General features: G+C 40.6%; 2 protein-coding genes across 2 annotated transcripts; both read right to left on the bottom strand.

Annotated features, from left to right (window-relative positions):
- Window positions 1–26: 26 nt before the first annotated feature.
- On the bottom strand, window positions 27–6,918 carry LOC145785788 (all-trans retinoic acid-induced differentiation factor-like). Its single transcript, XM_082597499.1, has 6 exons — window positions 3,824–6,918; window positions 2,708–2,856; window positions 2,412–2,486; window positions 2,111–2,182; window positions 1,518–1,663; window positions 27–1,030 (listed from the first exon to the last, which is right to left on the bottom strand). The coding sequence occupies exons 1-6, from the start codon at window positions 3,917–3,919 to the stop codon at window positions 828–830; spliced, it is 741 nt and encodes a 246-aa protein (XP_082453625.1). The 5' UTR covers window positions 3,920–6,918; the 3' UTR covers window positions 27–827.
- Window positions 6,919–8,622: 1,704 nt separating this feature from the next.
- On the bottom strand, window positions 8,623–9,478 carry LOC145785942 (mitochondrial fission 1 protein-like). The gene has a single exon (XM_082597636.1). It carries the CDS (start codon window positions 9,473–9,475, stop codon window positions 9,020–9,022), a length of 456 nt encoding a protein of 151 aa, XP_082453762.1. The 5' UTR covers window positions 9,476–9,478; the 3' UTR covers window positions 8,623–9,019.
- Window positions 9,479–14,375: the final 4,897 nt, after the last annotated feature.

The following is a 14,375-nucleotide window of genomic DNA, read 5'->3' as shown; positions in this document are numbered from 1 at the left end:
GTTGAGATCACAACACAATTCCGCGCGGATATTTTATATTACTGAACGTGCAGTTCAATAGATTTAAAAAGAACTTGCATAAAATTCGAAGCATTTGTTCCAAGTTCGCGGCAGAAGCTCTCTGTCGCGCGACGAATAAGCTTCGTGGGATTGAAGCTGCACATCATTTATGATCATTGCCAGAAAGCGACTGGGCTACTATCGCTTCCCAGATGCGAACTTGGACACAGTTTGGGGATGTCCCCATAAAATTGTAAAAACAGTTTACGTCACTAACATCAAAACACACAATGTATTGCACTTCTATCGCGACATCGCGTTGTGCATATATAAAATAGGAGGCAGGTGATGTCGAGGACAAAATTACGAAGCACCTCCCAATGCTGTTCGTTCCTTATTGAGCGACGGAACAAATTGAACCAGTCTTCCCGAGGAAGGTGATGCAGCATGTCAATGAAGGCTCCAACGCTTCATCTCGTGAAACATTCCCGGGAGGCAACTTTCCAAAAGGCACCATTAAAAAATCCCCTTTGAGCAACAAAGGAAAACGTAAATCCTAGCTAGATTAAATCATCGCTTTGCCATCGGCTGACTTGGCGCAGAGGGTTAGGGCGATGGTAGTCATTGCATTGACGTGGGTTTGATTCCCACCACTGCTGTTGCTCTTTTTTCTTCTGTAATTGCCAAACAAAGTTCATAGGGGATTTTTTAATGGTACCTTTTGGAAAGTTGCTTCCGGGAGTACGTGACACAAAGGTTACGCAATAATCCAAATTATTTAAATCTAAAATTGCAACAACAAAAATAAGTGAACGTTAATGGAATTGTCACGCAATCACAAATCTTCGTTCGGAAAACCAGAAGATGACGGAAAATAACAAAGCGGAACCGAAACTGCCGCAGAGGATGGCCACGTTGGGGCGGCCATGGTCCAGACGGATGCACTTGTACCCGGTCCAACCTTCCTGACAGGAACACTTGAACGTTCCCGGTCCGTCGTTCTCGCATTGGGCATGTTCCGGACACGTGTCTGAAAGAAGCGGGTTCGATTACAGATCAAGTCGACAAGAAGCAATTGAAAATTTGCATCTACCATGAACATCACAGCAGAGGGGTCCGATTCATCGAACTTGGTCGTTGTCACGGGTTATTCGTAAACATAAAGCTCTACATCGGTCAGAATGGAAGATTGTGAAGCCACTCGAGTACAAATGTTGGCGTTTAGTTTCATGTTCGCAAATAAGATGCTGTTCGCTCTTTGTTTTCGAAGATGGGCAACGAGACTGAGCCAAGCTTTGGTATTTGATTGGTAGGTGTGATGACTGATGAGGCCTGTCTGCACTGAAGCTTCTGCTGCAAGATGGTTAGTTCTTGTTCAAGGCTCGGATCTTGCACAAATATAGAAACGACCTGAAGTGAACAGCGATGCTAAAAGCGAAACTCAACCCAGTGCATTCAGTTTCATGCTCGCAAACACAGCAGGTTTATTACGAAACAAAGGATGTGATGTGACTTACAGTTGAAGGTCTTGAGCGTCGCACAGGTGTCGGTCTGGTTGAGACAGACGACCATCCGTTTGTGGGCCTCAGTTCTGTTCCACGCCGGTAAGGTTCTGTTGAACCACGTGCGGTTACCAGGACAACCGACGGACGCGGGCAAGCTCCTGGAGAGAAGGAATCGGTTAATCTGCTGTGACGCTTCATTACGTCATGAGTCGTAACTGTGACGTTGAAACGAAACAGTCAGATGACGTCACAATGCCATGCTCTGGCCGATGATTACACTGTAGTTGTTCGATATGACGTCAACAACTGACGCGTATTGAACATTGCCACAACGTGGTAGAAGGCAGGGGTTGCCACAAAGGGCCATGTTCCGAAATCACAATCTATTATTCCTGTCACGTGGGCCACAAGCTGACACGTTTGCGGCGTTTCGACGAGGTCAGGTAATTGTACTTTGTTTGCGCTCAAAGATACTCGATAGGAATTAGAACTCCTTGTTCTCTCATTTACCGAACTTGGCAAAAGTCTACTTCCAAAAGAGCCCACCATAGGATGAGAAGCCTAAAAATCGTTTGAAGTAATACGCAGTGTTGCCAAGTACTCACAAGGTCTTGAGGTTCCTGAGTCCTCTGAATGTTTCATCGTTAACTTCCAGCAGTGGGTTGTTGGTCAAGTTCCTGTAAAACAACTTCATTATAAACCAGCTAGTCGCTGATATGGCAACACTAGCTGTCATCTTGCGTTGATTAACAAACACCTCACACAGTAACAACGTCATGGAACAATGCGCATTGTTGCGTCAAAGCAGGCGGCTACTATGACGAGCAGGTATGTTCTGCTTGTCAATCTGCAACAATGGTTTTGATAAAAGTTTAAAAACCTCCGATGATCTCCTAAGACACTCACAGTCTCTCCACGTAGGGGGCTTGCAATGGAAGCAGCTTTCCAAGAGATGTGACGTTGCAGAAGGAAAGGTCGACTCTGGAGATGTAAGTTTCACTTGAATGAAAAGTGTCTATGACGACATGCAGTGGGTTGCAGTACAACACAGAGCAGCAAAATACAGTTATTCGCTGTCATTTTGACAGGATTGAGATAAACGCAATACGATCACTTTGTGCCATCATGCAAGATGGATTGCTACTGTTACGGTTTATGAACAAACAAACATGATGCAACTGAATGATGTAAAAACTTCGCACCCCACAATCTTGTCATTATCGGTCAATTGGACACAACAGCGCCCTCTCATGGACAGCCCTTTCGACACAACACACGACCGCTCTAACGAACTGTTCCTCGGCTGCAGACTGGAGCACGAATCCAGCGCACAGACATTAACGTCAGTTACCTGCAAAGTGACCGACAATGTTGGGAACGAACAAGCTGGCAATAATGTTTTGTTAATTTCTAATAGTTCATCATGACTCAAAAGATTTCCAGAGTCAGCAGCAAATCTTCAGATGATCACAGACTGATGATGTTCTGATGAAATAAGCGACAACAGCCATTCGCCCATGACGTCAAATGGGGCTTTTTGCTTAAAGGCGAACACAAAGATTTCCTTGAGTTCTGTTCATTTGAACCAAACCTCCAACCACCAAGCGTGAAGTGGATGCAATGAAACCATGGCAACCAAACCACTTATGAATGGTTGGAGCCATGGCAACCAAACCACCTATGAATGGTTGGAGCCTTGGAGGCATGGCAACCAAACCACTTATGAATGGTTGGAGACATGGTGATTTATATGCACATTGCACAGGTCATCATACCAATGTGCAAGTTTGACTAGAGGCCGATCTGCAACCCTTGATAGCAGTCAAGTCACTAATAAAAGTTGATGAACATCTTCTCTGTGTATATTTTAAGCTACTTCTGTGCTGTGTTGACCATACAAATAATGGACTAGATTAAAATCTAGTAAATGACAAAATTGTCATTCGTGCTGGAAATCCAAAGAGCGTTTGGCAACAATGGTAACAATGCAACAATGTTTTTTTTTTTTTTTTACCTGAAACCAGAATTAAGAAAAGTAGGAGTTTTGCAGTGACCTTCAGTGATCACACTTTGGCAATTCGGGTTTTCAAAACTATTATTTTTAAAGAGATATGAAGCAAATTTAGGCAAGAGTTTAAAATCAAAATTGCATCAGCATCCAATAAATATAATCAGTGCGCACGTTGGCAAGGTCTGCGTATATAGAAGATGACTATGTTTGGAGGCATGTCTCCTTACCAACTCGTGCAATATAACAACACAAATACAAGAATTTTGTTTATATTAAAAAATATCTCGTAGCACAAAACAAATCTTACCATTGGATCACCAGTGGCCGGCCTGGTGGCCATGACAACCAGTGACAGGATTAAACCAGAATGAACTAAAACCTTCATGGCCAACAACCTAGGCATGTCTCACTGATAAAACAACACAATACCGTGAAGCGTTAGATTACATCAAAGTAAAGGGGCAAAAGCGCGAAAGAAAAAATGAAGACGTGAAACACAAACAACCGATTCCTTGTGTAAGTCTCGTATACAACGTTGATTGCCTCAACCAGCCTGTCTAATCAACAAAAAGTTGCACCACCAGTGCAATAAACAACCTAAAAAGATCATCTATTACAAGGTCAGGTGACTTCTTCTGAGTAAAATGTACTGACAAAAATACATGATTAGATGAGTTTTGTTCGCTCCGATAGCTCAGTCGGTTAGCGCGTGAACCAGTGGTGGCCTTAAGGTTTTGTGGGCCTGGGCAAGAAGTAATATGAGGGCTCCTACAACCCAGTATCGACAAATTAAAGTACGCAAATTCAAATAACCATAAATCACAATAACACAAAAAGGAATTAACATGATACAACCAGGGGCGGATTTAGCTGATGGGGTCCCGGGGTACTTTTAGATCAGGGGGCCCGGTGCAAAATTTTTTTTGTGTTGACGGCGCGAAAAACCACTTCTATGTTTACAGTAGCACTAATCCAGCACTGCACTGCATTTTGCATAAACTTCAAAGGCTGAAACAAAAAAAACACAAAATCACATTTTTTCCACATCGGGGGCCCTTCAAAAGGGGGGGCCCAGGACACCTGCACCTTCTTCCCCCTAAATCCAGGCCTGGATACAACAACAAACAGGGATGGTAAATGAGAAAGGTGTATTTCATACTGTGATATCTTCACGTCACTCTGATGCTATGTTGCACCACCACACCCAGTTACCTGCGAGTCCTACATCACCAGTCTGCAGCACTTACACAAAATGCACCTTTCTAGCTTTTATTGCAGCAAACTCTTTAATAAGAGAAGCATTGTCTAATGTTTTGCCCCCGTTGTGCTCAATTGAAACAACAGCTAGTCCAATCAAGTGTTCTTGGCTCATGGTAGAGAAATTGAGCAAAGGTAATTTTTTATCAACTTTAGAAAATGATCTTTCCCCTGAAGCTACAGTTACTGGCACAGTAAGAAATGGTCTTAGTAGGCCCAACAAACACAAGTTAGGGTACACAACATTCAGTTTGTTTTGATACATGCAGATACTGTAGAAGTATATTAGCCTACTGCTTTCTGGTAGCGCTTAATGTAAATTATATTTGTGCATATTTTGGATAATCGCGGGCCCAATAAATTTGCGGGCCCTGGGCCGACGCCCAGTTTGCCCACCCCAAAGGCCACTACTGCGCGTGACTTCGTAAACAAAACTTCAAGATCAAGCGGTGCTTGTTCGACTCTCAGGGGGTGTGCTTGAACAACGCATTCTAAGGACTGCTCTCCATTCAGCGGCACCTAGTGGATGGAGTACCGGCAACAACACTTCAACAATCGAATAACTTCACTCTGTAAATCTCTGTAACCGGTCCCGCATCAAAAGCCTCAACACTCAACAAGTACGCGAAACTACCAGGAATAACCTATCCAGGCTTTGCCAGTCCGAGAATAAAGATTTAAAACCAAACCATTTTGTTGACAAAATATTAACATCATAAATTTTTAATTCAAAGCACAAAGAAGATCGTAAGACAAAAAGCTAATTTAGTTCAGGGGTTTCAATAGTCTCCAACTTTGCTTCACTGCTCCCGAGAGGTAGTGAGGTTAGTTGTGGGGGATATTTAGCAATGTTAGAAAGATGCCAACCACTCATAGACAAGGCAGTCACTGGGGGCAGTTTTATAGCCTATCAAACTTCACATAAAAAGTTAATTTGCAGAGTAAATGATTGTCCGTGATCATAGGGTTCTCCCAATCATACCATGATCAAGAGGAAATTTTAAAATATAGTGATTTATCACAAAACACTTTGCTGATTTAGCTACTGGGCAAAGAGGCCGTTCATTCGTAACGTAAGGTCTTGGGCAAGCAAGTTGGATCACAAAACAACTTGAAAAACAGACACTTGATCAATATATAAATCACAGTTGACTCATATAATACATAAATAAGGAACAGCGTTGAAAACCAACATCATGAAATGCTCAAATAATCTGTACCATTACCAAAAGTACCGGCACTAAGAACTTCATTCAAAAAATTTCGAATTTCTTTGCAGACATTGGTTTAAATCAAATCTATACATTTTGGAATCGTTTTGACACCTCCAGAATGATGATGCCAATGAAGTTAAGTTTTACAACCAAATTACAGGGTTGGAAATACCAGTATATATATGACATAGGCACTAGGCAGTGTGTTTTTAAAATATCAATATGAAATATTTTTACTCGTCAATGCATTTTGGGCATTAATACCTATCAAAATAGATAACCTTCTTGGGGATTATCAAATGGTGAAATAGTTACTGCTTTTCCACTCTTGACTTCCGAGCCTGCAAAGTTGGTAGTGGCCTGTAAGAAGTCGCATGATAATCCCAAAAGTTTGCAACTATTTCCATGCCGATAAATCTACTTTGATATTTTCATAATATGACACAAAGGTAATAAAAAAAACATTGAAAATTGAAGGCATTCTGACAATTATTTGATGCATTACCATGGAATATTGCAAGTAACATATTAAGCATTTTCAAACACAAAAAATAACAAAATATAGACAACAGTTTTCCAACAATAAAGAAGTCCGCCGCCGTAACTCAGTTTGTTAAGCGTCTGGCGTAGTGGATAAAGAAACTTTAAGATCAAGTGGCACTGATTCGTCTGTCAGGGTGTGTGCATAAGCAACACATTTCAACAAATGCTCTTCTTACAGCGACACCTAATGGAGAATAATTTACAGACAACAACACTTCAACAATCAGACATCCTACTCTGTTAATCTCGGTAACCAGGCATGCGTCAGTGGTTCAAAGCATTCCACAAGTGGGTCTGTTACTATTCGGCGAGTCCAATTCGGCTAATCCGATTCGGCGAGAGCCTTTTTCGGCAAGTGCCCTATTCGGCGAGTTTTTGAAATTTTTATAAGGAAATTGTCGGGTACCGTAGCCTAATTATAATTGCCGTTTTTACATCGTTTTAACATCGCTAAACGTTGAAATCGTGCAGAAAGGAATAAAAATAAAATGTTTGAACTATTAAATTAAAATTCGTTATGTCAGTTCAGTTGTTTTTATTTCTGACCATCATATGAAAAACAATACACGTCAACATAGCAAAGGTAGAAGCGACAGAACGCGAACGTTAAAACGTGCTTGAATTTGTCAGTTCAGTTGTTTTTATTTCTGATCATGATATCAAAAACAATACACGTCAACATAGCAAAGGTAGAAGCGACAAAACGCGAACGTTAAAACATGCTTGTGACCAAAGTAAGTTATTGAGTTGAAAGAAATTTGGCACAGTTGCAACACCTTCAGAAAAATTTAAGATATGAAGGGAAAATAAAAAAAAGAAAATGTTACAAAAAAATATCATGTTTATGTCTATAAGTTAGTACTTCTGAATAGGTAAAATGATTAGTTTGGATCAACAAATGTGTGGCCTACAGCTTGGATTGAAAGGAAATTATCGGGTACCGTAGCCTAGTTATCCCGACCAGCAGAAATTGCCGTTTTTACATCGTTTTAACGTCGCTAAACGTTGAAATCGTGTAGAAAAGAGAACTTTGCTGACTAGGATACGTTGAAACTGAGAAACATTCACACTAAGCCTTTCGATTTGTTCCAAAAACCAAGTTAGCCTAACAGTTCATTTTTACATTGTAGTAACAGAATGAAAAGGCTAACCAAATGTGTGGCCTGTACAGCTTGGATTGAAAAGAAATTATCGGATACCGTAGCCTAGTTATCCCGACCAGCAGAAATTGCCGTTTTTACATCATTTTAACGTCGCTAAACGTTGAAATCGTGTAGAAAAGAGAACTTTGCTGACTAGGATACGTTGAAACTGGGAAACATTCACAGAAGCCCTTCGATTTGTTCCAAAAACCCATTTAGCCTAACAGTTAATTTGTACATTGATTCAACGTCTGAATACATTATCTTAAAAATGCATAATCTTAAAAATGTAACGTATCGAAGGGCTTCTGTGAATGTTTCTCAGTTTCAACGTATCCTAGTCAGCAAAGTTCTCTTTTCTACACGATTTCAACGTTTAGCGACGTTAACACGATAGGCCACACATTTGGTTAGCCTTTTCATTCTGCTACTACAATGTAAAAACAACTGTTAGGCTAACTGGGTTCTTGGAACAAATATTTGCGAAACGGATAACTAGGCTACGGTACCCGATAATTTCCTTTCAATCTAAGCTGTAGGCCACACATTTGTTGATCCAAACCAATCATTTTAACTATTCAAAAGTACTAACTTATAGGTCTACATAAACATGATTTTTTTTTTGTAACATTTAATTTTTCTGAAGGTGTTGCGACTGTGTCAAATTTCTTTCAACTCAATTATATACTTACTTCGGTCACAAGCACGTTTTAACGTTCGCGTTTTGTTGCTTCTACCTCAAAAACAACTGAACGGACATGACGAATTCAAGCACGTTTTAGCGTTTGCGTTTTGTCGCTTCTACGTTTGCTATGTTGACGTGTATTGTTTTTGATGTGATGGTCAGAAATAAAAACAACTGAACTGACATGACGAATTTTAATTTAATAGTTCAAACATTTTATTTTTATTCCTTTCTGCACGTTTTCAACGTTTAGCGACGTTAAAATGATGTAATAACAGTTAGGCTACGGTACCCGATAATTCCCTTTCAAAAATTTCAAAAACTCGCCGAATAGGGCACTCGCCGAATAGGGAATTCGCCGAATTGGACTAGCCGAATCGGATTAGCCGAATCGGACTCGCCGAAACGGGCCATTTCGACAACAAGTACGCAGCACTGCCAAGATGAACACAATCGAGGCTTTCTCAGTCTGAGCATGAAGGTTCAAAACCAAGAATTGAAATGTTTGTAAAACCTGAGGATAGTAATAAACTACCGGTACCGTACTGATGTTCAACTAACATTGTTTCGTTCATTGCAAAAAGTAACAATTTTTAAGAGAAAATTAAATTTCAACTGAACCCTGTCTCCCACACTACCAGGAAAACTAAAATAATATTATATTATTTTCTTGATGTGGCAAATGCAGCCAACACAGCAACTCCAACTCCGATGGCAAGACCAGCTGTCCCTACAATTGCCATTCCAGCAATTCCTTTATTCCGAACTTTTTGTTCAATGTGCTTCTTTAGTTGGCTGACTTGATGGTTTTGAGGCTGTACTTGCAATATCACGTCACAAAAATGTAAAGCTTTGTCATAATTGTTTAACTTAAACTGGGCAACTGCCATGTAGTACAAGTAGTCTCGCTTTGCTAGATCATCGCCATTTCCATACAATTGCTCCAAGTATTGGAAGCCACTCTTCCAGTCATTAGAGTACGGAGACCTCACTAAGCACCAGGCATACTCAAACTTAGTGGTATCCGTCACCTTCCCCATGGCTTCTTCTTGTCTATACTTTTGTTCAAATTGCATCAACAGAGCAGGGTCTATTCTTTCGCCCAACACAGCTTCCATTTCTGGTACCGGTACTTCAAATTTAGTACCTAAACTTTAAACAATTTTTTTCTCACACAACAGAAAGCTAGCTAAATAATATTTAAAATGCATTTGTTATCTGACAATGTTTACTTTTAAGCAAAAAGATGGAAAAAGATACAGGTCCTTTGTTTCAAATTGCAAAAGCAAAATGTTAACCCTAGAGCTTAGTTAGAAAGTTCACTTTGTTGTAGCAGCACCACAGACATACAAACTTATTATAAGTCCATGATTTTTATTTTTAACACATTTTTACTTACAGTACACAACAAATGTGCACATAAACAAGTAAAAAATTTCAAACGTTTCCAACACATCGCTGTGTTCTCACAGGAATATAAAAATATCTAAATTTAAAAATAACTGACAATCTGAGCTGTGCAAAAGAAAACATATATAAAAAAGTAAAAGAATATAGCCTAGCTCTATACCATATCATATAATCCTGGAAGCTGGTGTGCAAGTACAAGTCTCTGCCCCACTCATAGGCGCCGACTTTTCAAAAAACTTTGGGGGGCGAGAAAGGTGATGACGTCATAACTATAACGCTATTTTACTCAATTAAAATAGTCTTTGATTAAGCTTAGCCTACTGTCTTGTTCATATTGGCACCTAGGTTGCAAACCGAATTTATTAGAACCGCTGCTTGAAACGATTAGTTTTACGCATGCAGTACGCCTTTGTCGTAAAAATTTTGATATTGTTAGCTCATAATCGAAACAGTTGAAAAACAAGCCGATTCATTTCCTTTTCGTACGAGTGAATAACAACCATCAAGACAGTGAAGTTATCGAAATAAAACGCAAAAAATCATGCTCTCAAGTAGAGTGAAAACCCGCTACCCGTTTTATTAACCTCGTTTTGCTAATTACTTTCCTTGAAAGCGTTAACAACGGTGAAGTGTTTTCTCTTCTGTTTTTTTATCGGAAGTCTTTTATCGAATACCATATATACTCGAGTATAGGTCGAGATGTTCGCAAGTAATATTCGCCTCAAGAAGACAGGTTCCACCTGTATACGGGACAAGTTGTTGTCTCCAGCTCGTCAGTTTTCAAAATGAACGCACCTTTGCTGCGGCTAAATCATTGCCCACGTAGATTACGGAGTGTGAAATGGCCAAAGTAAAAATCTTAAATACGTTTATTTGCAGTGATTCAAACTTAATGATTTCTTGTCAATTCTAAACTTTATGCACTTGTTGAGCAATATGCAAAGCTTACAAGACAAAACAGCAGAAAGAGCTGTTTTAAGAGATCAATTTTTTTATTTTTGCGTCTAAGCTAGGATACGGTATAATCGTTCCTATTAAATAACATTCCATGATCGTTGAAGTCGATGTCCAACCTTAGCGGCCTCATAAAACAATGATGTCAGGTTGGCTTGGTGATAATAGCGGTAAGAGACGTCATTAATGCAAGCAATATCTGCGACCAAGACCATTAAACATCTTTTCTTTTATCGGTTTTCGATTTCTTTTCACACATTGCAAACAAAACAAAGCGTTCTGTTGAATCATAATTGATCTCACTGGGGGAAGACCTCATTGAAAATAGCGCGTCTAATTTAGCTGGTTTACTTATTATTGCCGTGAATAGTTACGTAACTATGTGAATATGAATATTAGTTTGAAGTCACAAAAAATCTAAAGGACGTTTGGATAACTTGTGAAATGAGAATAATTATTTAACCTCGCATTCGCTTTGTCGCTACCCAGTGTTGTACGCGTCATTGAAATAATTTGACGGCGTCAGCGTCAGCGCTAATTTCTAGCACTATTTTTTGCCAGCGTCTCATAAAACGGAAATAATGCAACCAAGTTCAGGCTAACAATAGCTATAAATAAAGAGCAGGTATTATGTTTTGAGACTGTATTGTAATTACAGTAGCTGCTCAGTGCTCAGCCTATTAGTTATTTCCTTGCAGAAAAACAAGCATTTCAAAACGTTTGTCTGACAATCTGCTGCGTTTGGGACGCATATTCAGGGGCGCCGGAGCGATTTTTGACTGGAGGGGCAGGAGTATGAAAAAAGGGCACTTTTGTTGCTAAAAGGCCAATGTTTTTTTAAGTTTTAAGATAAGATATAGCGATAATGCTCATCTATCAGCTCATTATCGAGTAATGATACAAGTGTCCGCTATACAAAGAACAATGGCACGGAAGGGCATCATGCTATTTTATAATGATGTAATATAACTTACTGTGATGGAGAATGTTGTGTCGTGAATATTATTTTGAGGCAAAAATAGAACATTATAATTAGGCTAAAAGCGAATAGCATAAATTGTTATATTGCAAAGTGTGCAGTAGCTTACATGACCTTAAAAGGGCACCATGGCCCCCTCTTCCCTCCCCATCCACAGAAATTTAAGGGCAGGGGGGCATCCGCTGGATGCAACCTAGTTCGTACCCTGAACTGTTCGTACCCTCAGTTCGTACCCTGAAAAGATCGAGAGAAAACATTAAAAAAGCGGAAGTCGCTGATCGCAGTTTCCGGAAACATTTTAAAATTTTCCACCTGAAAAGATCGAGGGAAAGATAGCACAAAGCCGAAGTCGCTGATCGCAGTTTCCGCTAACCCTAACCGTAACCCTATCCTAACGCTAACCCTCGCTCATCGCAGTTTCCGCAAACATTTTTCCGCAGTTTCTGCTAACCCTAACCATAGACTAATCTATGTTCTAACCCTAACCTTTGCTGATTGCAGTTTCCGCAAACATTTTTCCGTAGTTTCCGCTAATCCTAACCCTAACTCTAAGTCTCTAACCATACAGTAATCTATGCTCTAACTCTAATCCTCGCTGATCGAATTAAGTTTCCGCAAACATTGTTTCGCAATTTCCGCTAACTGCAGTTTCCGCTAACCTTTACCTTAACCATAGAGTAATCTATGCTCTAACCCTAACCCTCGCTGATCGCAGTTTCCGCAAACATTTTTTCGTAGTTTTGCAGTTTCCGTTAACTGCAGTTCTCGGTAGCCTTTACCCTAACCATAGAGTAATCTATGCTCTAACCCTCGCTGATCGCAGTTTCCGCAAATATTTTTCCGCTGTTTCATTTTTCCGCAGTTTCCGCTAACCCTGACCCTCGAGTTTGTTTGCGGAAGCTCCGAACTCCGATCAGCGAGTTCGGCTTTGTGCTATTAAACTGCGATCAGCGACTTCGGCTTTTTTAATTTTTTCTCTCAATCTTTTCAGGGTACGAACTGAGGGTACGAACTGTTCAGGGTACGAACTAGGTTGCACCCGCATCCGCTCCTCCTGCTCCCCCCCCCCGCTTCCGGCGCCCCTGCGCATATTGTCCTTTCCAAGTGAAAACATGCGTTCCACAGCAGCGCTGGTTGGTATTGGTGTGTTGTATTTCAAAAACAAGTTGAAAACGTTGAGTCGGAAAGGTATCACTGTTCCAAGCGTGCTGTGATAGTTTAGCATGTATAAATCTTTTAACGAGGTCCACTGCACCAACATCGCTCTTTTCAGGGGCATAGAGCTCTTGAAATAAAGTATATTCAACGTCCGCGATGCCATTCATGGATTTTTCACTTTCTGTCTCTGATCCCTCGTTCCCAATACATGGGTGATCACCATTTGGCGAACTTCTTTCGCATGTATTCCAGGGAGCCATTCCAACCAACGCAAAAGCCGGTAATTCGGATGAGTCGCGTTGGCCAGAAGACATTGTGAAACTCTCATTGTGAAACGAGATTTTCCATGAAAACAAAAAATGACGCTTAGCGCTTGACGCTTAAAATCGGCAAAATAGTTGACGGCGCTATCACTTCCGTCAACTAAAAAATAAATTGACGGCGCTAGCCTCAGCGTCAACGTACAACACTGTCGCTACCACACGTTTTGACTTTGAAGTTGCTCTTCACGCGCGGGAAGATCAGCAGTGTGTGACTAAGCGTGCGCTTCTTAGTGGTCCCACAAATTACCCATAATCACCATAAGTATCCATAAGTTGCGTGAAATTACCCATAAGCCCCATAAGTCGCGTCGAATTACCCATAAGTTCCTTAAGTCGCGTCGAATCACCCATAAGCACCATAAGTCACGTCGAATTACCCATAAGCAACGTGGAATTACTTATGCCATCCTGTTCTCATATTTGTAATCTGTAAGACGCTGCAGCAGATGGAGTGTCACGTAATATTGTGAGGTGTATTGCGACCGTGCTATATTTTAAACTGATTGTCTTGCTTTGGTAGCCTATCATGCACGTTATAACGTCCGTGTTTTGTCGCTTCAACCTTTTTCTAGACCTCTGCTATGTTAGTCATAGCCTAAGTTGTTTTTTCGTTGTGATGGTTAGAAATAAAAACAAACAAAAAGAACATTTCCAATATAAACTAAATTTAGAGAAAGTTTGGTGAACGCTTGCGTAGCGTAGTGGTTTGGACAAGAGGTATTTATGTACATGACATGGGTTCGATTCCCATCGTTACCTGTATTCTTTTTCTTCTTCATTATTTATTTATCAAGTTCAAAGCAAGAATTAACTCTCTGGCTGAGTGCTAGAAGAGTTACAATGCTGCAGTCACCTGGTTTGTAGGGAAAATTGTCCTATGTTAAAGTGTTTTATCTGCCAAAACACTCCATCTGCTGCAGCGACCTGCAGATTACATATACGTGGACGGGAAGGCAAAGAAGCCAATCTTCGTGTCATGTCCACCTTCAGACATGCCTTCAAGTGTCCTGCCAAATACACAGGCTCTTGAGCGGTGTCGAACTATTTTTTCAAACCCCAAGCCAGTGCTCTCACCACTCGGCTATGCAGCCGACTACTAGGCTACTAGACGGCTATAGGCAAGGGCGCGGGAAGTATGGGTGCTCAAGGGGCTGCAGCCCCCCCTAGAGCTAATTTAGCCCCCCCTGGAATTTT

This window comes from Aplidium turbinatum, chromosome 16 (genome assembly GCF_918807975.1).
Source record: "Aplidium turbinatum chromosome 16, kaAplTurb1.1, whole genome shotgun sequence".
NCBI classification, from domain to species: domain Eukaryota; kingdom Metazoa; phylum Chordata; class Ascidiacea; order Aplousobranchia; family Polyclinidae; genus Aplidium; species Aplidium turbinatum.
The sequence above is the reverse complement of the archived record's forward strand: the minus strand, read 5'-3'. Positions and strand labels throughout refer to the sequence as shown.

Excerpts from the sequence above, each read along its gene's own strand:
- LOC145785788 (XM_082597499.1), bottom strand. The coding sequence starts at position 3,919 with ATGCCTAGGTTGTTGGCCATGAAGGTTTTAGTTCATTCTGGTTTAATC. Across the intron at positions 2,183-2,411 it reads GCCCCCTACGTGGAGAGACT|GAACTTGACCAACAACCCAC; the intron begins GTGAGTGTCTTA and ends GTTGTTTTACAG. Across the intron at positions 1,031-1,517 it reads GACGCTCAAGACCTTCAACT|ACACGTGTCCGGAACATGCC; the intron begins GTAAGTCACATC and ends CGCTTCTTTCAG.
- LOC145785942 (XM_082597636.1), bottom strand. The coding sequence starts at position 9,475 with ATGGAAGCTGTGTTGGGCGAAAGAATAGACCCTGCTCTGTTGATGCAA.